Here is a 26767-nt window from a genome sequence, read left to right as displayed (position 1 = left end):
CCCAGCTTGAAGTCAGTCTAGCTCTTCAAGGACTGATTCCAAATCTTTGAATGCTTCACACCAAGAATTTTACCTGAATGCCACCATCAAAATCAGATTAGCTCTTATTACAGTTCCTGGACCAAGCCCGTGGCAATGTGCACATTTCATTTCTTCCTTGTAAAAAGCTTTAATACACAGCTCTCTCTATACAATGACAGCTCCTAAAAGTTTTCTTTAATAATTTAAAATCTTCACTGTATTTCCATTCCTACAATTAAAAAGACTCCCTTAAAAAAGAAAAGAAGAAAGCTGTGTTCACCAAAGAAATACATGGAGTTTGTCAAATTCCATATAACAAGGAAAACAGGCGGAGTTAACGGTGCAGGAATGAAGCAAAAGAACGTGAGGTTTTTACCAAAAATGAGAGCAGTTCCGCAAAACTTCAAAGCTGTCGGGGTACTGATGAAATGGAAGTACTTGCTCATTCTGATTTTTTTTTTTTTCTCTCCTAACTCACTTCTGGTTTTTGCTGCAAGACAACTTGACTATTTTAGACAAATGTAGGGCTGCTGCATTTCCAGAACGCCTCCATCCTATTTCTCATTTAAACCACCTCCCCTCCCCCGTGGCCTATGAATGCATACTTGCAAGGCTGCGAAACACAACCCAAAGGAGGCAAGATCCAGCGGTTCCCCACTCACGCTTCTTTCTGCTTCCCCAGGTTTCCGCCAGCTGTGGATGCCTTTGACATTATGACCGCAGAGGATTCCACCGCAGCCATGAGCAGTGACTCGGCCGCCGGGTCCTCGGCCAAGGTGCCCGAGGGCGTGGCGGGCGCGCCCAACGAGGCAGCACTGCTGGCGCTGATGGAGCGCACGGGCTACAGCATGGTGCAAGAGAACGGGCAGCGCAAGTACGGCGGCCCACCGCCCGGCTGGGAGGGCCCGCACCCGCAGCGTGGCTGCGAGGTCTTCGTGGGCAAGATCCCGCGCGACGTGTACGAGGACGAGCTGGTGCCCGTGTTCGAGGCCGTGGGCCGCATCTACGAGCTGCGCCTCATGATGGACTTTGACGGCAAGAACCGCGGCTACGCCTTCGTCATGTACTGCCACAAGCACGAGGCCAAACGCGCAGTGCGTGAGCTCAACAACTACGAGATCCGCCCGGGCCGCCTGCTCGGCGTGTGCTGCAGCGTGGACAACTGCCGCCTCTTCATCGGCGGGATCCCCAAGATGAAGAAGCGCGAGGAAATCCTGGAGGAGATCGCCAAGGTCACCGAGGGCGTGCTGGACGTGATCGTCTACGCCAGCGCGGCCGACAAGATGAAGAACCGCGGCTTCGCCTTCGTGGAGTACGAGAGCCACCGCGCGGCTGCCATGGCTCGCCGCAAGCTCATGCCTGGCCGCATCCAGCTGTGGGGCCACCAGATCGCCGTGGACTGGGCCGAGCCTGAGATCGACGTGGACGAGGACGTGATGGAGACCGTGAAGATCCTCTACGTGCGCAACCTCATGATCGAGACCACCGAGGACACCATCAAGAAGAGCTTCGGCCAGTTCAACCCCGGCTGCGTGGAGCGCGTCAAGAAGATCCGCGACTACGCCTTCGTGCACTTCACCAGCCGCGAGGATGCCGTGCATGCCATGAACAACCTCAACGGCACTGAGCTGGAGGGCTCGTGCCTGGAGGTCACGCTGGCCAAGCCCGTGGACAAGGAGCAGTACTCGCGCTACCAGAAGGCAGCCAGGGGCGGCGGCGCGGCTGAGGCAGCGCAGCAGCCCAGCTACGTGTACTCCTGCGACCCCTACACACTGGCCTACTACGGCTACCCTTACAACGCGCTCATCGGGCCCAACAGGGACTACTTTGTGAAAGGTTAGTGGGGGCTCTTCTCCTGGGTGGGGCCCCCAAGAACGTTGCCTCCTAGGCAGGGGGCACCAGGGATACCGTGGCTGGCATTTGCTGAGCTGGTAGGTGCTGAAGGCCCTCCCACCCCCCTTTTGGGTTTGCATCCTGGGTCTAATTCTTTCCTGGCACCGAAGGCCGTCACTTATGCAGCACTGATAGAAATACAGATCGTTCTGGGGTGAGCGGTAAAATCACAGGAATATGCAAGTGCTGGAATTCTGCCTTGCCGAGGTCCACCAGGTTAGGGGCTAGTCCACCATTCTCTTGGTGCTTACGTTAAAACCTGCTTGTGATATTAAATCTTAAGATGTTGGTGGAGTCAGTGATTTTTAATTTTGCTTTTTGTTATCATTGATTAGGATATAATGACACCCAGCATTACCTGGAAAATAAGATACATAGGTTCTGGGTCCTGTTCTCTGATTAACTGGGTCTGTGACTTTAGTTAGTCACTTTAATCTCCCCTGGCCTATTTTCTCAAGCATGAAATGAGGAAGGTGGACTAGCAAATCCCCTTCCAAATCTAACTTTTAAAAAAATTATTTAATAGTATATATATATGTATTATATATATATATGTATTTTATATATATATATATATATATATATATATATATTTTTTTTTTTTAGACAGGGTCTCACCATGTTCCCCAGGCTGGCCTTGACCCCTGGGCTCAAGGCATCCTCTCGCCTCAGCCTCCCAAAGTGCTGGGATTACAGGCATAAGACACCACACCTGGCCACAGTTTTTTTTTTTTAGGGGGGGCGGTGGTGGGTAGTCTATGAATGTTTTTCTTTACTGAAATTGCAGATACAATCCTAGAAACTCACCCTGCAAGTTTGCCTCTTGTACTAAGAAGACATGCTTAGGATGCAAATCTAGGCTGAAATAGAATGTTGGAAGCATCTTTACCAGCCTATTAAAGAGCAAAGGTGTAGCCACCTGCAATTAAGACTGGGGCAGTTAAATGCCGAGAACCGAGGGCTGAGGTCTGCCTCCAGCACCGTCACTGTTGGTTGCTGATCATCTTTTGTGTTGTTATTACAAGCAGGCAGCATAAGAGGCCGAGGGCGAGGTGCAGCTGGCAACAGAGCCCCAGGGCCCAGGGGTTCCTACCTCGGGGGATATTCTGCTGGCCGTGGTATATATAGCCGATATCATGAAGGGAAAGGAAAGCAGCAAGAAAAAGGATATGAACTGGTGCCGAATTTGGAAATCCCTACCGTCAACCCAGTTGCCATTAAACCTGGTACAGGTCAGTATGAAGCAGATTGAGAATGCTCCCATTCAGCATAAACCCCAGCCCTTCTGTTTGAAGTGAATCCAAGCGTTTTTCAGGCTCTCACATCTGCACAGGGATTCCTCTTCTCCTAGGCAGCTAGAGACAAGGCAAAAATAAAGTGACCCCCTGGACCTCCTTATCTAGAACTTCAGGGGATGGTGTAGCTTTGACTATGTTCAAATCAAACTTGCCTGCAGTAAGGTTTTCTTTTTTTTTTCTTTTTTTTTTTTTTTTGAGACAGAGTCTCGCTCTGTCGCCCAGGCTGGAGTGCAGTGGCGTGATCTTGGCTCACTGCAAGCTCTGCCTCCTGGGTGCACACCATTCTCCTGTCTCAGCCTCCAGAATAGCTGGGACTACAGGTGCCCACCACCATGCCCAGCTAATTTTCTTTCTTTTTTTTTTTTTTTTTTTGTATTTTTAGTAGAGATGGGGTTTCACCATGTTAGCCAGGATGGTCTCAATTTCCTGACCTTATGATCCACCCGTCTCGGCCTCCCAAAGTGCTGGGATTAGAGGAGTGAGCCACTGCGCCTGGCCATGCAGTAAGGTTTTCAAAGGGTTGTCACCCATTGTTAGGTTTTGTTTCAGTCTGTGGCTACCTAAGGAGAGTTGTAGGGGGAAGAAAGGAAGAACATGAGGCTCTCTGTATCTTCTATTAGGTAAAACCTGTCTTTTCCTTACTCAGGCCTATTTCTGCCCCAACCATCTGAAGTCGGAGGGTAGAGCTTATTGCCCCATTCTGAGAGTTGTTTGGAAGGGCAGAAAATTCCCCTTCAGGAGTAAGCAGCACCTTTTGTCCCTTGTCATGGTCTGAGCAAATAAGAATGCTTGGGGACAAGGCAGTGGTGAAAGTTTTGTTGTTGTTGTTTGAGATGGAGTCTTGCTGTGTCACCCGGGCTAGAGTGCAGTGGCATGATCTTGGCACACTGCAACCTCCACCTCCCGGGTTAAGCAATTCTACTGCCTCAGCCTCCCGAGTAGCTGGAACTACAGGCGCGCACCACCATGCCTGGCTAATTTTTGTATATTTAGTAGAGATGGGGTTTCACCACATTGCCCAGGCTGTTCTCGAACTCCTGACCTCAAGTGAGCCACCCGCCTGAGCCTCCCAAAGTGCTGGGATTACAGGCATGAGCCACTGCACCTGGCCTTTGGTGAAAATTTTTGCAGCTAATTCCCTGGTTTCTCATTTCCAGCACTCATTTCCTCCTCTAGTTGGATCAGTAGATTGGGAGTAGGGATGCTCAAGTATTTCAAGCCAGGGACCCTGAACTTAGCTTTCACCTCCAGGCCCTACAAACCTGTTTATTAATGTCGTTAGTGGCCATGACCATCTAATGTGAGGCCGGTCTTCTGATCCGAACCTGCAAAAAACATTAACTCCATTGTGTGAGTCTATCACAAACTCACGTAGCACCCTGCAGAAGCATCCAAACACATGGAAAGCTCAGTCCGTGGGTAATTGGCACGACCCTCCTCCAGACCCCCTCCTGGCTTCAGCAGGAGGAAGTTGAAGAACTGTTTGGAGCCCAGCTACTCTGATTTTCTTCTGGTTGAGATTGTACACTTCTTTCCCTAGCTAAAATAGAGTCAAGGAATCTGTGCATTTGGGACATAGGTACACATTGGCCTCATAGAGTTAAAAAGCATTTCCCCAATTGAACTTTCTTTTGATGATTCTAGTAATGATTTTTTTTTTTTTTTTTTAACCTGTGTAAAAATTCTGCAATTTCTGCAGTTAAGTGACGCCTTAGACTAGATTGCCTTTTAAATGTCATTGGCACTGTGGGCAAAGTAAAACTGATCCCACAGCTCTGTAACTTAATAAAATAGAGCCTGGATATGGGAGTCGTCGCTTCTACTTGTTGAGAAGGGAACTCCTTTTGGCAAGTTACAGTAGCTTAAGGTTTAACAAGAGAAAAGAACTGTTAAATAATCTTTAACTATGTAAAGTTGTGTCCTGGAGCTGAGGTAGAAATTCCTGTGGGCTGATAGCCAGAACAATTCATTTACTTCATACAACCCCTTGTAGCTTAAACTCACAACCCTCTCTGGGCCCCATCCGTTGGCGTCTATTTCTGATCATCCAGAAAATGAGAACATTGTATTTTAGGAGAGGCACCAGGGTGGTGGTGAAGTATCTGGGCACAAGACCAGTGGAAGATATGGTTGGAAAGGCAGGTAAAAGATTTGATTAAGGTTTTAGGTATATTTTATCGAATGGCTGTACCATTGTTTAGCTTACAATCATTTGTCTCTTTACCTTTGATTGAGTCTGTCCTATTTAGAATAAATGTACCTACAGTTGGAGAAAACCAGAAATAGAAAGATTCTTTGTGTACACATTTCATATTTTTGCTTGTCCTTTCAACACACACACACACACACATACACCCCCCCGCCCCCCCCACACACACTCACACAAAAGGGCTGATATCTTTTCCTTTTGATCTCTTCTTACTGTACCTTGACATTCAATAGCTGCTGTTTGAGTCTCTGGTTGAAATCATAATTTTGGACTTTACTTGCAGAAATTCTTTGAATTGGGAGGTCCCACTAAAAGCCAATCACTCCACAGCTTCACTACTTTGAGTGGGCATGAGGAAACTGGGGAATGTGCTATTTTTTTTACCATGTGTTTTTCCTTGAATCGGTAATGTTGAAATCTGAAATACAGGGTGGGGAGGATGTACACAGGTCTGAGTTCTCAGAATGAAACCCTCAACAGCACCTGTTTCTTAAATAGTGGTGAAAGTGAAAAAAGGCAGTGCGGCTGGTAATGAGTGAGGTGAATAGGAAGGAACAGGCAGGCCCAACTCTCACAGGCAGTAGGCTTCAAGCCTCTGATCTCACTTCTTCGTCTAAGCCTGTTTTCCCATAGTCAGAGGCCCTTTCTTGCTCAGTAGGACATCAAGAATAAGATTCAAACTGTGATTTTTCTGTAGAAATAGTAGAAAATATTGGTGCAAAAGCCTTACTCTAGGGGTCTCTTCCACAACAGGCAGGGGGAGTTACCTGCCACCGCCCATCCCTTCCTCTTGGGGAGCAGGCATCTGGGTACATGGCTTGTACTGAGAGAACAATAGTGAGCATGGAGAGGCCCAGGACCTCTAAACGTGGTTTTAAAAAATATCTTAGGCTGGACGCGGTGGCTCACACCTGTAATCCCAGCACTTTGGGAGGCCAAGGCAGTTGGATCGCTTGAGCTCAGGAGTTCAAGACCAGCCTGGGCAACGTGGCAAAACCCTGTCTCTACAACAGCAAAAACAAAAAGCTGGGCAAGGTGGCCTGTACCTGTAGTCCCAGCTACTCAGGAGGCTGAGGTGGGAGGATCTCTTGAGGCCAAGAGATTGAGGCTGCAGTGAGCCTTGATCGCACCACTGCGTTCCAGCCTGGGCCACAGAGTGAGACCCTGTCTCAAAAAAAAGAAAAGTTTTTAAAAAAATAAAAATAAAAAATATCTTAGAGCAAGTGCTGGACCCCACTCAGTGACTGAAAGTGATTGACCTGTTTTTCCTTCTTGCTTCTCTTGCAGTAGCCATCCCTGCCATTGGGGCTCAGTATTCCATGTTTCCAGCAGCTCCAGCCCCTAAAATGATTGAAGATGGCAAAATCCACACAGTGGAGCACATGATCAGCCCCATTGCTGTGCAGCCAGACCCAGCCAGTGCTGCTGCCGCCGCAGCCGCGGCCGCAGCTGCCGCAGCCGCTGTCATTCCCACTGTGTCGACGCCACCACCTTTCCAGGTAGAGTTCTTATTGCAGTCATTGTCATTTGTATGTGAAGCCTCTCTTTAGCATGGATTCATTTAGTATTCAGCACGGAGAATTTACTGTGTGCCTGGCTCTCTGTTACAGCTATGCAGTTGGGTGACACAAAGCATTTTGAATTTGAAGCATGACAGAAAAAAAATTTTTAATTAATCGTACTACCCTAATAATATCATTGTATTAAGGGTGGGAATCAATATGCAAAAATTATGTGTAATTTTTCACAGTGTCATAATATTGTGCATATATTTTTTTAAAATAGCACTGGATAATTTTTAGCTCTTATTGTTAAAGAGCTGACACACAAAGTCCAGGGAGTGATTTCACATTTTCACATTTCAAACTGCAGCTCAATGAAGATTTTTTAAAAAAAATGTTAACCCCCTGTGTGTGTGTGTGTGTGTGTGTGTGTGTGTGTGTGTGTGTGTAAAGAGAGAGAGAGAGAGAAAGAACATCTGTATAGATATTTAAAATTTTGTGCTGGGTACAGTGGCTCATGCCTGTAATCCCAGCACATAGGGAGGCCAAGATGGGAGGAGCACTTGAGGCCAGGAGTTCAGGACCAGCCTGGGCAACATGGTGAGACACTGTCTCTACAATTTTTTTTTTTTTTTTAATTAGCCTGGCATGGTGGCATATGCCTGTAGTCCCAGCTACTGGGGAGGCTGAAGCAAGAGGACCACTTGACCAGCCTTGAGGTCAAGGCTGCAGTGATCTGTGATTGCACTACTGCACTCCAGCCTGGGCAACAGAGTGAGACCCTGTCTCAAAAATAAATTTACAAAATATGCCCATAATCCTCTCTTCCAACCATATCTCCCACTGTTCCCCTATCTCTTCCCAAACTCATCTTACCATGTTGGCCTCCTTCCCCACCTTTGTTCATAGTGTATCCTGGTTTCTTTATTCTCATCTCTTCCATAGAATCTTTCCCATCCACCTCCTAGAGAAATTTTCTCTCTCTCTTTTTTTTTTTTAGACGGAGTCTCGCTCTGTCGCCCAGGCTGGAGTGCAGTGGCGCGATCTCGGCTCACTGCAAGCTCTGCCTCCCAGGTTCACGCCATTCTCCTGCCTCAGCCTCCCGAGTAGCTGGGACTACAGGCGCACGCCACCACGCCTGGCTAATTTTTTGTATTTTTAGTAGAGACAGGGTTTCACCGTGTTAGCCAGGATGGTCTCAATCTCCTGACCTCGTGATCCGCCCGCCTCGGCCTCCCAAAGTGCTGGGATTACAGGTGTGAGCCACTGCGCCCGGCCATGAAATTTTCTCTCTTGTACTCCTCATTACTACATCATTACTTGGCCTATGGCTGCCAGTGTGTTCTATCTCCCAAGCAAAATGAAGCTCCTACAGACCAAAGACTGTGTCTTGTTTCTTTGTATCTTCACCTTATAGGACATAGGGAGGACATCCATTTAAAAGAAGAAAATCTTGTTAAAGCTGTTCTCTGTGAGGCAGTGAATCGTGAATACCAATCACAAGTACTCAGGCCCAAGATCCCTTATCCAATTGAAAAAGAATTATCCAGGCCACTTTTTTTGATTTTTGATTTTTGATTTTTTTGAGACAGTGTCACTCTGTCACCCAGGCTGGAGTGCATGGCTCACTGCAACCTCAACCTCCCTGGTTCAAGCAATCCTCCCGCCTCAGCCCTCCAAGTAGTTGGGACCACAGACACGCACCACCATGCCCGGCTAACTTTTTTATTTGTAGGGACAAAGTCTTGCTATGTTGCCCAAGCTGGTATTGAACTCCTGGGCTCAAGCGATCCTCCCACCTCAAGCTCCCAAAGTGCTGGGATTACAGGCATGAGCCATTGCCTACATTTTTTAAAAAACAGAGATTCTTAGACTCTAATCCCTGAAGATTCCAATTCAGTCAAACTAGCCTGGGGTCCTAGAATTGATATTTTGCACAGCTCCTCAATGATTCTGAAACAGAGCCAGGCCCGTGACCCTCCACAGTAGGATGCTGTTTACTTGCTTTTGCCCACTCTGAGCGCTAGTCTTGACTGCATTATTCAGAAAGGGCAGACTAATTGAAGCTTATTTATCTTTCAGTATGTCATTAAGTATTCTTTAACTTGGGATCTCTGAAAGACAAAAAGAGGAATTGGTTGTAAATGACACTGTAGAATAACAACTAAGTATAGTTATAATACTTGTGGACTGACGGTAAATATTTACAATAACGTAGCAGCAGTACTTAGTGGAATTCTGATAATAATTTCTAATTCTCCTTTACTAAGAAATTCATGAACACTTGTCTTTCATGTGCACTGTGAGTTCTGGTCAGGTCCAAATTCCAGGCACCATAATCATGTCCTGACTATTTCTGTCTCCTATCAGTCCGCACTGGCTGTTGCCATCAGGGGTTTTTTTTGTTTGTTTTTGTCTCTTTTTGTTTGTTTGTTTGTTTGTTTGTTTTTTTGTGACGGTGTCTCGCTCTGTCGACCAGGCTGGAGTGTAGTGGCGCGATCTCGGCTTACTGCAACCTCCGCCTCCCAGGTTCAGGCGATTCTCCGGCCTCAGCCTCCTGAGTAGCTAGGACTACAGGCACGTGCCACCATGCCTGGCTAATTTTTTGTATTTTTTTAGTGGAGACGGGGTTTCACCTGTTAGCCAGGATGGTCTTGATCTCCTGACTTCATGATCCGCCCTCCTCAGCCTCCCAAAGTGCTGGGATTACAGGCGTGAGCGACCGCACCCAGCCACCATCAGGGTTCTTATTTGCAGTCTTTGCTTATCCTCCCCTACCTTCGATCATCCTCCCCTACCTTGTAGGCACTCAGGGGTGTTCCTATTTAGCCAATTTAACAACACCGAGCAAGGATAACTGCTCCTCCTTGACAGGAGGGAAGACTGCAGGGACTCTTCACCTGAATTAGAGGCACTTTTTTTTTTTTTTTTTGAGATGGAGTCTCACTTTGTCACCCAAGCTGGAGTGCAGTGGCGGGATCTCAGCTCACTGCAACTTCCACCTCCAGGGTTCAAGCGATTCTCCTGCTAGAGGCACTTTTTAGAGATGGGTAAATGTTTCTCCCACTACCATCATTGCATTTTTCTTTATTCCTGCTCTTTGATGATGCTGTATTAATGCAATTGTATACTGGTCCCCCCTTATCCTTGGGGGATACATTCCAAGACCCCCAGTGGATGCCTGAAACACAGATATTACCAAACTAATAATATACTATGCACGAATTTTTTTTTCCTTCTTCACAATTTCACAGATAGAAAATTTCTTTCTTACTGTAGTTCTTAGCAACCTCAGCATAGGATTTTTTTTCTTTCCTTATTAAGTAGAGAACTTTCCCCTTTTCATTTACAGGAAGGCCTTTAGTGCTCCTCGTTGGCATATCCAAATTGCCAGCATTACTACTCTTGCGCTTTGGGGCTGATATTAAGTAAAATAAGGGTTCCTTGACGGTCAATCTAATAACCCAGATGGCTATTAAGTGACATGGGCATGGAGCACAGACAGTGTCGTTTTCCTGGACAAAGGGATGATTGGTGTCCCGGGCAGGACGGAGAGGGATGACCTGAGATTTCATGGAGCTACTCAGAAGGGTGCACAATTTAAAACTTATGAGTTATTTATTTCTGAAATTTTCAGTTTAATATTTTCAGACTTCAGTTGACCGCGGGTAACTGAAACCATGGAAAGCAAAACCAAGTGCTTCCCCATATATTCTCATTTTACAGATAAGAAAATTAAGGCCCAGCAAGGAGACAGAATTGCTGGCCGGGAGTAGAATTGGGAATGGGAGATCAGATGCCTGATCTCTGCATGCTTTGTCCTTATAGTGTGGTGAATGCTATCATAAAAGGGACATCACACGAATGAAAAGAGAAGCCATGGGTTTGGTGACCTACTCTTGATTCCAGGCCGTAAGCCAGTGCATGTCTATGTGCAAAACTTGGTGTTGGAGTGGGCAGCCTGAACCCAGGTGTTGAGCCGTCCTGTAGCACATGGAAAGGTCTCTCTCACATGTTGCCTTCCCTGCCATTTCCTCTCCCTTTTTGCACTGGTTATTAAACCTACGTCCACACATGCGGAACAGGTGACTTGTGTCTTGCTGTGAACCACAGTCTTTCCAGTTCTGGAGCTCCTCTCCCTGGTTGTAAAATGTCACTGATGAGACACTCATTGTTTAGGGTTGTAAGAAGCAAGTTAACGTCGGGCTGAAAGTGCAGACTCCAGAGTCACACATTGCATTGCTTAAAAGCTGTGTCACTTTGTGCAGGTCATTTAACACTTCCACACAACTCCATATAATCATAGTACCAACTCTACTGGTGGCTGTGATGATTCAATACTGTCATACAAATAAGGCACTTAGAATAGTGCCTGAGTTTGGGGGTTTGTTTTGTTTTGTTTTGTTTGAGACAAGGTCTCACTTCCATTGCCCAGGCTGGAGTGCAGTGGTGTGATCCCAGCTCACTGCAGCCTTGAATTCCCAGGCTCAGGTGATCCTTGCACCTCAGCCTCTTGAGTAGCTGGAACTACAGGAGTACGCACCGCCATGGCTGGCTAAGTTTTGTATCTTTTGCAGAGACAAGGTTTCGCCATGTTGCCCAGGCTGGTCTCGAACTCCTGGCCTCAAGCCATCCTCCTACCTCAGCCTCCCAAAGTGCTAGGATTACAGGCATGAGCCACCTCACCCAGCCTCTGAGTTATTAATTGTTATAATTATCATTATAATTATAAATTAAAATTATTATAAATTATAATTACTATTTGATTATAGTTTTAAAAAGTAATCTTAGGCTAGAAGTTCCTAAGTTCCTTTGAGCACAATTTTGGAACTCTGATTTGCAAATTTTGTAACAGAAATTAGAGCTAATTCCTTTATAAAAATCCAGGAAGAAATAATTATTTTAATTCACCATTTCACATATGCTGAATTATTTTGAAGATGTATTAACATATAGGGAGACCATACCAGCATTTACTACAAGGCATTCTATGGCTCATGAGGTGCACCAAATATTTTGTTAAATGAATGTTTTATTTTATTCAGAATCTCTTTTCAATGAAGCATCTCACAGAACTAGTTCCATGGCAAACACTTTGGGAGATACTGAACCACAGTCTTCCCATTCATACTCCTGTTTGTTCTGAAAACATCTTATGTTGCACTTTCAAGTAGACAGAAGGAAGTAGCAGGGGCTTTTCTAGAGCCAGTGGTGGCCGTCAACAGTTCAGGCAGCTTTACTTAGCTTGTCCTTGCCCACTTCTTCCTCATTTGGAAACTGCTCTTTATCCTTCAAAACTCAGCTCGAATATCCCCGCTGCTGAGACATTTTCTCCAACTTCCCCATTAGTTGGTTCTTTTTCTAGGCTTCTACAACAATTTATGTACATTAATGGTGTCATCTCTTAGGTGGGAGGTGATGGAAACCATCACATTGGCTGAAAATTGTGTATGGTCACAATTTTTTAAGGTCACAGCTTAAGAAGCTGTCCCTTTGGAGATGAGTATATTTTGTTTCTCTAAGTTGACACAGTCTGTTCCTCTCTCTGTCTCTGAGACAGATCATATTCCATCAGTTAAGTATGAGTTGAGGCAGCTGGCATGTATCTAGAGGCCATGTTTAAGGAAAAATACTGATTTTTAATTACTGTGAAATCAATTGTGTGGATGGTAGATTCTCCGCTGCCTTCTCTAGCTCACTCTGGGGCATAGACTGATTGAGTGGAATGGTAAGTAGAAGATTCCGGAATACAGTACAGAGAAGGTCCTCCTTATCCGCAGTTTCTGCATCTGGATTCAACCAACCGTGGCTTGAATAAAGACAATAAAAAATAACAATACAACAATAAAAAAAAACAAATGTCAAAATATGATATAACAACTATTTACATAACATTTGCATCATATTAGGTATTATAAGTGATCTAGAGATTATTTTTAAAGTGTATGGGTCCCAAGACTTTGGGAGGCTGAGACAGGAGGATTGCTTGAGGCCAGGAGTTCAAGACCAGCCCTGGGCAACATAGTGAGACCTTGTCTCTGTGAAAAAAAATGTTTTTACAGTATACAGGAGGATGTGCATAGGTTAAATGCAAATACGCCGTTTTCTCTCAGGGACTCGAGCATCTGAGGATTTTGGTATCCACGGAGGTCCTAGAGCCAATCACCTGTGAAGATACTGAGGGGCAACTGTATTTCACCTTTCCCTCAGCCTTCCAGGCCTCTCACTTTCACAAGGTGGCATCACTGAGTTTGAGGATGCAGCTCCACCTTACCTCTTCAGTGGCTCTTCTCCCACTTGCTTACAATAATTGCTATTTGCCCACCCCTCTGCCTTTCTCTCCCTTGCTTTTGTGTCTTTGTATTCCCGTCTTCTGGGAGAGGCTTGTTGAATGAATGGATGATAGGTACATACACGTGTTCAGGAAGGCTCTCTTTTGTCTCTTCTCCTCAGGGCCGCCCAATAACTCCAGTATACACGGTGGCTCCAAACGTTCAGAGAATTCCTACTGCCGGGATCTACGGGGCCAGTTACGTGCCGTTTGCTGCTCCAGCTACAGCCACGATCGCCACACTACAGAAGAACGCGGCAGCCGCGGCCGCCGTGTATGGAGGATACGCAGGCTACATACCTCAGGCCTTCCCTGCTGCTGCCATTCAGGTCCCCATCCCCGACGTCTACCAGACATACTGAGGCTGGTGACCAGCACGAAGACAGACCACACAAACACCACTGAAGGAACGCTTGACTATTTATGAAGAAGGAACATGTTGGATTCACACATGCAACCTGAAAGTGAAGAATGTTAGCAGATTTATTTCTGAAATATTTTATATACATGAAGTTTTCACTAGTTTTTTAAGACTATTTTCAACTTAGCATGCCTACGTTCATACATTTCCAAAAGACTTGCAATGGTTCGTGCCTTCATACCATCTTTTAAAAATTTGTATGCTGTACTACATTTGTATAGAGGTTTTTGTTGTTGTTGTTTTTTTAAGGATATATTTTCAGTATGAAGGTTATTTTCTTAACTTCTGCACTCCAGAGATTTCTATTTTGTAGTACCTTCAATAATATATCAACTATATATTAAAAAAGCACACTTGAGCAGCTAGGGAACTATTTTGAAAAATATATACAATATTTAAAGATACAAACAGTAGTGCTTAAAAATACTACATAAAGCATTATTTTAAAGGTTATACTGGAAAGTGCAATTTTAAAATGAGTAAAACCTCTGTATTTCTGCTGGCATTAAGGGTTGATGGTGTTACCATGTATCATCATGGCGGTACTATTTTTTAAAAGAAATTAAACACTGGATCTCTCCTTAAGCCAACATTGAAAAGACTTGCCGCACTTCTGAGTCCAAACACTGGAAAGCTCTCCTTTGCCACCGTTAGCCGGGGCTCATTCTCCATGTGCCTTAGCCTTAAACATGCCCCCACTCCCCCATCTCTCACCCTGTCCCCTCCTCCCCAGATTCCCAATCCCACCGCAATGTTTGGCAAGCCTAGGACTGATAAATAGCTCTGATAGAGGAGCTGGTGGCTTTTATACTTCTTCCTGGGTTTTTGTTGGGGTTTGTTGTTTCGTTGTTTTTTGTTTTGTTTTGGTTTGGTTGGGGAAGTATTATCTTCTACGTGTGCTATTTTCAGTAGCAGAGTAAGCACAAGGTTTTAATCGAGTTGCATAAGACACCTTTGCATAGCTATTTAATTGCCCAATGTAAAACTTTAATGCCATTTCTAATGCTTTTATTCATTTTTGAAGTATGAGTTTGTAGGGACAAAGAATGTATGTTATCGTAGACAAGACCCCCAGAGACTCTTTTCAGCAGAAAGTTATGCTTCTAGTTGCCTTACCATGTTTCTTGCAAAACTGTCCATGGTCCTCAAGGGTGTTGGAAACATTATGTTTATTAAATGGGCCTCTCTTCCTTTGCTGTGCACTTGATGGGTGAACTGGATTGGGGTGTGCACATCCAGGAGGAGGAGGAGAGACCTGTAGAAGTTTAAAGATAGTTTGTAAATATCTTCTAATGCTTGTTTTTAGTCCTTTTATGTTGGAGAAGTTCATGGTATGTAGTTTAATGCAAAATGAAACCATTTTATTTCAATGTTATTAAAAAGGTTTGTTTTATTAGGAAGTTAATGTATTGTTGCAGTGTTTTGTGCCTGTTTAAAGGCTTTTGTTTAGCAGAGTGAATGTAAAATACAGTAAAATGTTAAGATTGTCATCTACTTTTTAAAAAAAAATATCAACTTGGAATTGTTTTTTAAAGGCTCAATCAAGGAAGTGAGGTGTGCAATAAGGTAGCAAGTAAAACGCAGTTGCGTTTTTATGTCATGTTAGAGATCCATACAATCTTTCCACTCACGGGATTTTTGTTGATGGCTGAATTCTTGTGGATTCATAAGAGGATCATGCCCTTAGCAAGTACTTTTGTTTTGTTTTAAATTAAGAGATTCCCAAATGCCTTTTTCCCCCTCATCTTGAGATGAGTTTTTATGTGTAAGCAATATTTATTTAACTATTCTATAAAATTATTGAGTGCCTACTGAGGCCTTTAAGCACCGCTAACATTCCTTTCCATCATTCTTTTAAATGACATAAAGTAATTGTGCAATGTTCCTGATGATGTACCCCACAAGCTGCATTCAAACTCAAATCTGTGGGAATGAGTGACTCGACAAAATGTAATTCGGATCAGATCCTCATCCCCTGACTGTGTGAAAAAAGTACTCTCCTTCTAGTGAAGGATTGTCACAGAGTTTCACTGGATGAAACTGTGACCCAGTATTCTTACTGTATTTTACATATGCCTGTAAATTATTTGCAAAAAAGAAGAAGAAGAGGAAGAAAGAAAAGAAAGAAAGAAAAAGAAAGAAAAGAAAGAAAGAGAGAAAGAAAGAATTTAAAAAAATGATACCTTAACATGGCAACCACCAAACTCCCTTAAAAACAAACATTGGTGACATGGCCAATTAAGTATCAGTGAGCCTCCTATCTGGGACTTGTCTGTTCCTATTGTTTCAAAACCATTTCATGTACACTACTGAGGTAAGTTTATAACTTGAAATGTGAACTTTTTTTTTTTTAGTGTTAAGAACAAACTATATAAATGTAAAAAAAAGTTTTAGAGTTCTGTTTTCAAACATTGCTAGTGGTTTAGTTAACTTTAGCTGCTTTATATTTGAAAAGCTTTTATTTAGATCTTGCTCCATTTACAGTACATTCTTAGGATGTATGTAGTAAATAAAGCTTTCTTTAAAGCAATCGCAAGACCTTATTTTAAATTGTGTTTTCTTTATACTGATTTATTTTTTCTAAAAAAATTAGGAAAACCCTTACAGCATAGAAAGGATTGGCTAATTCGATATTTTCCGTTGGAGAAATCAGCAAGTTAACGGTCATGTGTTTGTCTTGGGACTACCATTGAAGATGGGTTACATCGGCCAGGTGCGGTGGCTCACTCCTGTAATCCCAGCGCTTTGGGAGGCCAAGGCGGACAGATCACCTGAGGTCAGGAGTTCGAGACCATCTGGCCAACATGGTGAAACCTCATCTCTACTAAAAATACAAACAAAATTAGCCAGGCATAGTGGTGGGTGCCTGTAGTCCCAGCTACGTGGGAGGCTGAGGTAGGAGAATTCCTTGAACCCAGGAGGCGGAGGTTACAGTGAGTCGAGATCATGCCTTTGCACTCCAGCCTGGGCAACAACAGCAAAACTCCATCTAAAAAAAAAAAAAGATGGGTTACATAGCTGAATTGTGAATTATGAGTATCCTCAAACTTTGGCTCAAGTGGTAGGAGATTGAACACTCAAATAATACTCAAATCTGGATTGGAATAGGATGTGACAAAGCCTGTCACCACCCTCGTACCAAAGTTTATTTATAATCCCAAAGGCTTTACACGCAGAATTTTAAATGGAGAGAGTTGATGTACATTGAGTTTTCTGATGGTCTCATGAAAGTGCTGGGATGACCTTGATGTTGATCATTGCATTTGAAACCAAAACCTTCTCGTTTCTCCTTTTCACAGTGCATAGCAAGGTTAACAGGACACTTTCCTTTTCTCTAGAGATCATCACTAACTTCAGACAGTATCTATCATCAAAGCCAATCAGATGACAGGAGGGAAGATGGTGGATTGTCAATAGAATAAAGTTCCACTTGGATTTGCCAGTGATTAAGAATTTTACCTTCTTAGATTTGAACCTGGACTATGTATGGCCTCCCAACCTGCATTTCTTGGAATTCTGACTTCCTGCTTCCTCTTAAATGGATAAAGGCCTTTTTAGAGGTAGAACAGACCGGGAAACTTCCCAAGATGACAGCTTATTAGGCAGTGTTTTTAGGGGCAACAAGAGCTGCTGATCTTCTTGTTCTAGGAAATAAGTACAAAAGGTCTTCAAGTTGCAGGATCACATTCAGGTTAGATTGATCTCTTTAGAAAAAGAATTAACAATCAAAATGAGGAGGCCAATAGCGTGTCACATGAGGATAATGACTACGATCATGTGATTCACTGGGCTGTTAGGCTTCCATAACCTCAGATGGACCTCTCAAGAACTCAGTGAAACAGGCAGGACAGATAAAGATATGTGACTGGTCAAGATCACACAGCTGGTAATAGGACTCAAATCTATACTCAAGGCCAAGCGCAGTGGCTGCCGCCTGTAATCCCAGCATTTTAGGAGGCCAAGGCAGGTGGATCACTTGAGGTCAGGAGTTCAAGACCAACATGGTGAAACCCCATCTCTACCAAAAATATAAAAATTAGCTGGGCGTGGTGGTGGCACCTGTAGTCCCAGCTACTCAGGAGGCTGAGGCAGGAGAATCAGTTGAACCCAGGAGGGCAGTGGTTGCAGTGAGCCGATATCACGCCACTGCACTCCAGCCTGGGTGACAGAGTGAGACCTTGTCTTAAAAAAAAAAAAAAAAAAAAAGTCTACACTCAAGACTCCTTGTCCCAGGTTCTAAATGCCCCATTTTTTTGATTCCAAAAATGTCTGTCATGACAACATGCAAAGAACTTAATTGAAAGAAGAGTTAGAAAACATAACCTGATTTTTCTTGTATATTCAATTTTTATGTGATTTGTTTATTATAAAGCCTTCTGGGCACTGAGGCTTTGTATTTGAGTGTTTTGTTTTGTTTTGTTTCGTTTGGATTTGATTTTTTTTTTTTTTTTTTTTTTTTTTTTTTTTGAGACGGAGTCTGGCTCTGTCGCCCAGGCTGGAGTGCAGTGGCGCGATCTCAGCTCACTGCAAGCTCCGCCTCCTGGGTTCACACCATTCTCCTGCCTCAGCCTCCGGAGTAGCTGGGACTACAAGCGCCCGCCACCACGTCCGGCTAACTTTTTCTATTTTTAGTAGGGACGGGGTTTCACCATGTTAGCCAAGATGGTCTCGATCTCCTGACCTCGTGATCTGCCCACCTCAGCCTCCCAAAGTTCTGGGATTACAGGCGTGAGCCACTGCGCCCGGCCTTGGATTTGATTTTTTAAGTCATAGGAAGTGTGACATTTTGGCATGGCTGTTTAGATGAAGTAACGTTTTGACACCATGACCCTAAAAACAAAATCCATCTTCAGCTTTTTACAAAACTACTGGGTAGGATGATACAGATGTTCTCACCTTATCCTACCTTTTCCTTGACACATTCACCATTTCTGAACCCCCAAGGTCAAAGGGAGGATTAGGTTTAAATATAGAAAGAGACTCAGGGGACATCCACAAAATGTTTTACTTCAATTCCAAGGTCTAAGCTGTTGGACTGGATACAGCCTTTTCTCCTGTCTCCTCTTTTCACTTATTAGTACCCAGCATTCCTGTTTCTAACTCTTCATGCCAATAAATTTAGGGGACAAATGTGATTACCCAAATGCTTACCTGTATGAGCAAGTGCCATGGCCTACTAAAATAGGCTGGGTTTGTGGTCAGAATGCCTAGGGGTGAAACCCCAGCTTTGCTACTTGCAAGTCATGAGACTTTGAAGAAGATGCCTTACCTCTCTGAGCACCAGTTTCTTAACTGGTAAAATAGGGATAATAATCCTGACCTCATAAGCTTATTATAAAAATGAAATGAGTTGGCCAGGCGTGGTGGCTCACGCCTGTAATCCTAGCACTTTGGGAGGCTGAGGCTGGTGGATCATTTGAGGTCAGGAATTCAAAACCAGCTTGGCCATCATGGTGAAACCCCGTCTCTACTAAAAATACAAAAAATTAGCTGGGCATGGTGGTGTGCGCCTGTAATCCCAGCTACTCAGGAGGCTGGGGCAGGAGAATCACTTGAACCCAGGAGGCAGAGGTTGCTGTGAGCTGAGATCGTGCCACCGCACTCCAGCCTGGGTGACAGAAGGAGACTCCATCTCAAAAAAAAAAAAAAAAAAAAATGAGATGAGTTATAGACAGTTATTTCCTTTCCCATCTCCTTTTTAAACTCTAGTGTGACTGCATTCATCTTTGTTAATTCTATCAAGCCTTTCCATTTTAAATCGTTTTATGATTTTTTTAACTGTTTCATTCACTGAAGTTTTTTATTCTTTTATTCACCTGTTTATTCCATAAACATTCATTGCTGGAGTGCCAACTATGCAGGATTCACCGGAGAAATAAGTCAACAAAATTGACCCTCTGCCTTCTGGAAACTCCCAGGCATGATAAGACTGTTTTATGGGAGGGGCATACACCCAGGCTCGAGCCAGAGATCTACAAGATGAATAGGAGTTAGGCAGATGAGTAGGGGGAAAAGGGAGCGGGAAATGCCTGGGCCCGGAGGAAAGAACACGGTATCATCAAGTCCATGAAAGCAGTTCAGGGTGGCTGCCTTAAAGGAGGAGAAAGTGTGAAGAAATCCAACCTTTGCACTGTTCAACATTAAATAGGGTTCATGGCCCTGTGTTAACTGTGGGAGGAAGAGATTTGGTCCCTATGACAAGGAAGCTAGGGGAGCCAGTAATCACGGGGAAAGAACCCTCAATCATTCATTCCTTCTTAGGACTTTCAGGAAATGGTGGAGCCCTGCATTTATCTACACTGCTGAAGCTAGAGCTGCCCCTAGTGAAAAACTCCCTTCCTGCTGCCTTCCTGGCCCCAGGGGGGATGCCTCCCAACTCTGAGCTTGTCCAGGAGTTTATAGCAGCAATCAAAGCTTTTAGGGCTGCCCACCTGTTTCTTGTGCAGGTCCAGGTTCCAGCCTCTGGGACCTTCACCCTTTCCTCTTGGGTCATACAGCAGCTGCATGTGGGTGTCCCCACTGTTCCTATGTAAACCCCCCATGGGACAGGAATGCAGGCTTCTCAGCAAAGGTGATGGAGGCCTATAGTCCTCCAGATGACTGAGGGTGGATGACGGTTTGGCTGTGTCCCCACCCAAATCTCGTCTTGAATTGTAGCTCCCATAATCCCTATGTGTCATCGGAGGGACCTGGTGGGAGGTAATTGAATCATGGGGGCAGGTTTTTCCCGTGCTGTTCTCACAATAGTAAGTCTCATGAGATCTGATGGTTTTATAAAGGGCAGTTCCCCTGCACATGCTGCCCTGCCTGCTGCCATGTAAGACATGCCTTTGCTCCTCCTTCACCTTCTGCCATGATTGTGAGGCCTCCCTGGCCATATGGAGCTGTAAGTCCATTGAATCTCTCTCCTTTATAAATTACCCAGTCACGCATATGTCTCTATTAGTAGCATGAGAATGGACTAATACAGTGGAGGAGAATCCTAAGTAAAATCTTCAGAGACACATTGGCTTCCCCAACAGGATCATATTTCCTTGAAACTCCATTCTGCACAGTTACCAGAAACAAAAGCAACAGTAATCCCTGCATATGCAAGAAATACGACCTTTCCTAGGCTAATTTTTAGCCACCCTTCTTTCTTGGCTTGTTCTACTTTGTTTGTCAAAAATCTTCATTAATGATTAACCAACCATGAGGTTTAAATAACCTTAGTCATTCTAAGGCAGCTAAGAGATGTCACTGAAGCCCAGTTTTTTCTGAGATGACCTTGCTGGGGGTGTGCTGGGTCAAAACATTTGCACTTAATGGTATTGTGATAACACTGGGCCATGCCAGTTTGGTTTTGCTGGGATTTTTCCTCTCCTTTTTCACGACCTTTATTCCAAACTGACAGCACCATGAGATAGTTTTACTTCCATCGACCTCACCACCCTCACACCTCCACCCCAATTCAAATTTGGCCATTTGACCCTTTCTCAATCTTATATAGAGTACTATGCAGACTCAGCTTCCCAATAAACCCTTAATGTCCCCTTTCCAAATAAGACACTCCCCTAAGGAGAGAAATTCTGGAAATGCAACTGATTCTAAATGTGCTCTAGCATTTATAGAGGGAATCTCTTGTGCATAAGAGACAACAGCCAAAATAATCTACTTAGAAATTACCCAACCCTTTAGTGCAAACAGCCATGCCACTGAGTGCTCAGTCAAGCCTGCCTTCGGTGAGCGTGTCTTTTTTTGGTTCCTCATTTCCCTTGTGTTTGGGAATAATGTTAAAGTCTTAGATGATGATCATTCAGCAGGAGATACGAATAATGGCTGACAGTAACTTACCATATATGCCAATGGTCAAGTAGTTTACATGGATATTTTTTAAACTTTTTATTAAAAGAGTAACATAGATACAGTAGTGTACATACCATAGAGAGCTTGATGAATTTTCACAAACTGACCACATCCATGTAACCAACATCCAGATGAGTAACATGACCAGCATTCCAGAAGGTTTTGCATGGCCCTTTCCAGTGACCACCTCAACAAGGGAAACAGCCCAATCTACAGCATAGATTAGTTTTGCATGCATCATGTTTTCACACTTGAGCTTGCTACTATTAATACCCCATTTTACAGATAAAAAGCAAGGAGGCAGAAGGAGATTTAATAACTTCTCCCGAGACCATGTCACTGGTAAGTGAAACAGTGTAGATCTGAACCTGGAATATCTAACTCTAGGGCTGGGGCTGGGATGGAGGGATTATAGATCACCCATTTTGTAAGGATGTAGAGTCATTTGTTTGTTCTAGAAGTCACACCAATCTCCTAATAGAGTCACTTTATCTTAAAGGGCATTGGAGCAAGTGGAAAGGAAAGTTTAAAAATTACACACATTGCAGAATATAGATGCAAAACTTTCTGGAGTCTGAAGGTCTTATAGGGTTACCTTTCTACATTTTTTTTTCCTGGTGGCCTCCAAGCCTCTTACATTCTAGCATGTCTTTTATCAAATGTTGCTCTCAGAAAGGGAAGAAATAAACAAATTCATTCCCAAGGAGGTGAGTTATGTGGGGCTTTTTGTCTTTTGTTTGTTTGTTTTGAGACAGGGTCTTGCTCTGTCACCCGGGCTGGAGTGCAGTGGCGCAATCCCTGCTCACTGCAGCCTCGATTTCCCAGGCTCAGGTGATCTTTCCACCTCAGCCTCCCAAGTAGCTGGCACTACAGGCATGTGCCACCACATCCAGCTAATTTTTTGTATTTTTTATAGAGATGGGGTTTCGCCATGTTGCTCAAGATGATCTCGAATTCCTGTGCTCAAGCGATCCTCCCATCTCATCCTACCAAAGTGCTGGGATTACAGGCATGAGACACTGTGCCTGGCCTCCTGAGTTATGTGGTTTTCATCGAACAAATCCCTTGTCTACGAAGCTAAGGAAGAAAGCCCTAACTTTGGAAGTTAAGGCCATAGCCAGTCAAATAAACAGAATAACTTCAAGAGTCAGGAGGTTCTCCACCAGCTCCAGGACACTGTACCACAAAAGCAGCCCAATCTAGGGAGGCTAGCCCAAGCCTTCTGAGTTGCCAAGGGGCCGAATAATTAGACCCTCTGGACAGTTCAATGAATAATTTTAACAACTAGTGTCTCAAATAAAAGATATATGATATAAAATGCTGGAAAGACATGCCAATCAAGGATAATCAGCTAATCCTTGAATAGCAGTTCACTGGCCACAGAAGCCTTTCTAAAACTCTATCTCCCTGATCTTCATGACAATCCTGTAAGATAGTTACAGATGACATTCTCCCCTTCCCATTCATTCAACAAATGTTTTGTTTTTCGAGCATTTATGTGCCAGGCTTTGTGATGGGGCCTAAAGACAAAATGGTGAACATGATCTCCATTTTATCAAGGGAGAAATTGAGGCCTAAAAAGGATAAGTTACTTGCTCAAGATGCAATGATACTCAAAATTCAATTTTTTTTTTTTTGTTTTTGAGACAGTCTCGCTTTGTCTCCCAGGCTAGAGTGCAGTACACTCTCCGCTCACTGCAACATCTGCCTCCCAGGTTCCAGCAATTCTCCTGCCTCAGCCTCACAAGCAGCTGGGACTATAAGCCTGCGCCACCACGGCTGGCTAATTTTTTGCATTTTTAGTAGAGACAGAGTTTCACTGCGTTGGGCAGGCTGGTCTTGGACTCCTGACTTCGTGATCTACCCACCTCAGCCTCCCAAAGTGCTGGGATTACAGGCGCGAGCCACTGCGCCCGGCCTCTTGCTTCTCTTTCATTTGCCTTCCACACTGGGGCCACCGTGATCTTCTTAAAACCAAATCTGAGTGTCACTCATGTCATGTTTCTTTAGAAGTATCCCACTGCTGACTGTACCAAGTCCAGCTTAAAACACACAAGGCCCTTTATAAACTGGCCTCTGTGCATGTCTTCAGAATTATATCCTGCCAGTTGCATATGGGCAGAACGGATATCCACTATGCACTGGTACGGCCATTTTGGTCACTTACTGCCCATGTTCCTCTGACTGACCAGTGCCTGTCCTGGTTACTGAAAACTTTGATTTTTTCTTTCACCTGCTTACCATTCTCTCCCATTATTCCGAAATATTAATATTTGCAGTTCCTTTAAAAAGCTCCCTTCCTGGCTGAGCGCGGTGGCTCACGCCTATAATCCCAGCACTTTGGGAGGCCGAGGCGGGCAGATCACGAGGTCAGGAGATCGAGACCATCCTGGCTAACACTGTGAAACCCTGTCTCTACTAAAAATACAAAAAATTAGCCAGGCGTGGTGGCGGGCACCTATAGTCCCAACTACTCTGGAGGCTGAGGCAGGAGAATGGCGTGAACCTGAGAGGCGGAGCTTGCAGTAAGCTGAGATCTGGCCACTGCACTCCAGCCTGGGCGACAGAGTGAGACTCCGTCTCGGAAAAAAAAAAAAAAAAAAAAAGCTCCCTTCCCTCTAGGAGTGTCCACCCAACAAACTCCCACTTATTCATCAAGTATTTATTGAGCACCTACTATATATACACTTGGGCTAGGCATTGAAGATAGCTAAAAGTCCTGTCTTCAAGAAGGTACAGGTCTAGTGAGAATACAGACAAGTTAAAAGATCGTGATAAACTAGTGGGAGAAGTGTTAGGACAGAGATAAATCCTGATGCTTGGGTAGCACAGAGAAGCGATGCTTAACCCCAGACTTGGGGTTCAGGGAGCTGCTCCCGGATCGGGGACATCTCAGTTGAGTTCTGAAGGCTCAGACAGGGCAGAAGGAATCTTGATAAAGGGAGCAATGGATCTGTAAAGAACATAAAATAAGCAAAGCCTGGAATGGGAGGTGAGGCTAGTGATATGAGGCTGAAGAGAGTTGCTGGACAGTGTGTGTGGAGGGAGCTGGTGCACGCTGTGCCCAGTTGGCAACTCAGGTGTAACATTCTATCCTGACCACAGTGAGGAGTCAATGATTGATTTTTTTTTTTTTTTTTGAGACAACATTTCTCTCCTGTCACCCAGGCTGGAGTGGCATGATCTTCCCTCACTGCAACCTCCGCCTCCTGGGTTCAAGCAATTCTCCTACCTCAGCCTCCCAAGTAGCTGGTATTAGAGGTGCATGCCACCATGCCTGGCTAATTTTTGTATTTTTAGTAGAGACTAGGTTTCACCATGTTGGCCAGGCTGGTCTCAAACTCCTGACCTCAGGTCTGGAGTTTGCCTCTGCCTCCCAAAGCGCTGAGATTACAGTCATGAGCCACTGTGCCCAACAAATAATTGATTTTCAACAGAAGAGTGGCTTGATCAGAATTGCACTTTAGAGAGAACGTTCTGGCCAGAGCATGAGACTAGACTGGAGGGGAAAAATGCTGAAGGGAGGGGGACCAGTTAGGAGGCTGTTGCAGAAAGCAGGTGAGAAATGATGGTGGGCTGGGCTAAGGTGATAGCAAACGGACAGGAAATGGACTCAAGAGGTGCTAAGTTAAAGTCGATCAGTGCCGGTGACTAGTAAGTGATAGCGCAAAGGGAGGTGGATGAAGAATGACTCCTGAGTTTCTCACCTGGGTAATTGGGTGGATATGGTGCAGTTTTATGGAGCTGACAGTCCATAACTCTGCGCTAGGCAGTTTACGTGAATTGATCCATTTAATCCTCTTAACAACTCCATGAGTTGACAATATTCTTAACTCCATTTTACAGACTAGGAACCTGAGGCACAGAGAGTTTAAGTAGGTTACGCAAGGTTACACAGCTAGTAAGTGGAAGAATCAGGATTTAGACTCATACAGTCTGACTACAGAATTCGTCTTTTTCTTTTCTTTTCTTTCTTTTTTTTTTTTTTTTTGAGACTGAGTCAGTCTCGCTCTGTCGCCCACACTGGAGTACAGTGGCGTGATCTTGGCTGACTGCAACCTCCACCTCCTGGGTTCAAGCGATTCTCCTGCCTTAGCCTCCCAAGTAGCTGGGATTACAGGCACGTGCCACCATGCCTGGCTAATTTTTGTATTTTTAGTAGAGATGGAGTTTCACCATATTGGCCAAGGTGGTCTTGAATTCCTGACTTTAAGTGATCCACCCACCTTGGCCTCCCAAAGTGCTAGGATTACAGGTGTGAGCCACCGCGCCTGACCCAGAATTCATTTCTTAAACCCTACCACTGGATTGCGATTTACTTAAATGGGGAGTACAGACAGAATGGCAAATTTGGTTGAGCATATGATAAGTCCAGTCATACTGGGACATAGTGAGACATGTTGAGCTTGAGATGCCTGTGGAAGATCCAGGCAAAGTCTAGAAGGTAGTTGGATATAAGGAGGTGGAGTAAAACTATGAATTTTAAAGTAGGACTCATTTTACCATAAGACAGTATATTACTTTTGGAAAATATAAATGGATGTATTTTTCATTTGCCTTAAATCATGGTGCTCTGAGACTCCTCACACATGACATCAGTGGGATTCAGGGAAGGGTGGCTGCCAGCCAGATGTCCGTCAGCCCTCAGCATCGACCATCAAGTCAGTTTCTGTTCAGTCCATAGTGAGACAATAGTCCTGAGACTCAGGTCTTATCTAAGGAGAAAAGGAATTTCTGCATTGTGAAATTTTTGAAATTTCAATTTTGAAATTAAAAGTTCCCTTTTCAAGGGCCAGTCCTGTCAACTCAGACTGTTGAACATTCTCACGATTGGTCAGTAGACAGCATATGGGTATCAGCCAACAGCTAGGCTGACTGATCAGCATCTATTCTGATTGGTGGATTCTGTGTCATACCGGTAGTTAAATATTTTTAATATCACACACGTGTTCGTGCACACACACACACAGAAACCAGGATATGACTAAAGAGACATGCCCATCTAACAGGAAGAAAGGAAGAAAAGGCAAAATATAGGAAAAAGGACAGGTAGTCAGTGACAAAAGTTCTGGTCCAGAGTCAAAAAAACTTGACTAGTGGATGAGAGTGGATTTTTTAAATGTTTCGGTGCAGAGCAACAGGATGAGATCATCTAATACCCTTCGTTCAAGAAGAGTCAAAGAACATTACAGCCAGTGCGATGTTCCTCTCACATGTAATATGGCCCAGAGAGGCAGAATGATGTGT

At 44.3% G+C, this 26767-nt stretch overlaps 1 protein-coding gene across 17 annotated transcripts in view; it reads left to right on the top strand.

Moving 5' to 3' along the window:
- The window catches only part of RBM47 (RNA binding motif protein 47), a 208647-nt gene extending 192436 nt beyond the window's left edge, over positions 1-16211 (top strand). For 8 of the 17 annotated variants that reach the window (XM_004038595.5, XM_055384822.2, XM_063705236.1 and 5 more), the window contains 4 exons: positions 704-1857; positions 2940-3146; positions 6709-6920; positions 13377-16211. In XM_004038595.5, coding sequence (XP_004038643.1) covers positions 735-1857; positions 2940-3146; positions 6709-6920; positions 13377-13616 — 1782 coding nt within the window. In that variant the 5' untranslated portion in view covers positions 704-734 and the 3' untranslated portion in view covers positions 13617-16211. The remainder of the gene's footprint in view (positions 1-703; positions 1858-2939; positions 3147-6708; positions 6921-13376) is intronic. The other 9 variants (XM_055384826.2, XM_063705237.1, XM_055384828.2 and 6 more) reach the window with 2 other exon arrangements.
- Positions 16212-26767: the final 10556 nt, after the last annotated feature.

Source organism: Gorilla gorilla, chromosome 3 (genome assembly GCF_029281585.2).
Source record: "Gorilla gorilla gorilla isolate KB3781 chromosome 3, NHGRI_mGorGor1-v2.1_pri, whole genome shotgun sequence".
In the NCBI taxonomy this organism is placed as follows: domain Eukaryota; kingdom Metazoa; phylum Chordata; class Mammalia; order Primates; family Hominidae; genus Gorilla; species Gorilla gorilla.
The sequence above is the reverse complement of the archived record's forward strand: the minus strand, read 5'-3'. Positions and strand labels throughout refer to the sequence as shown.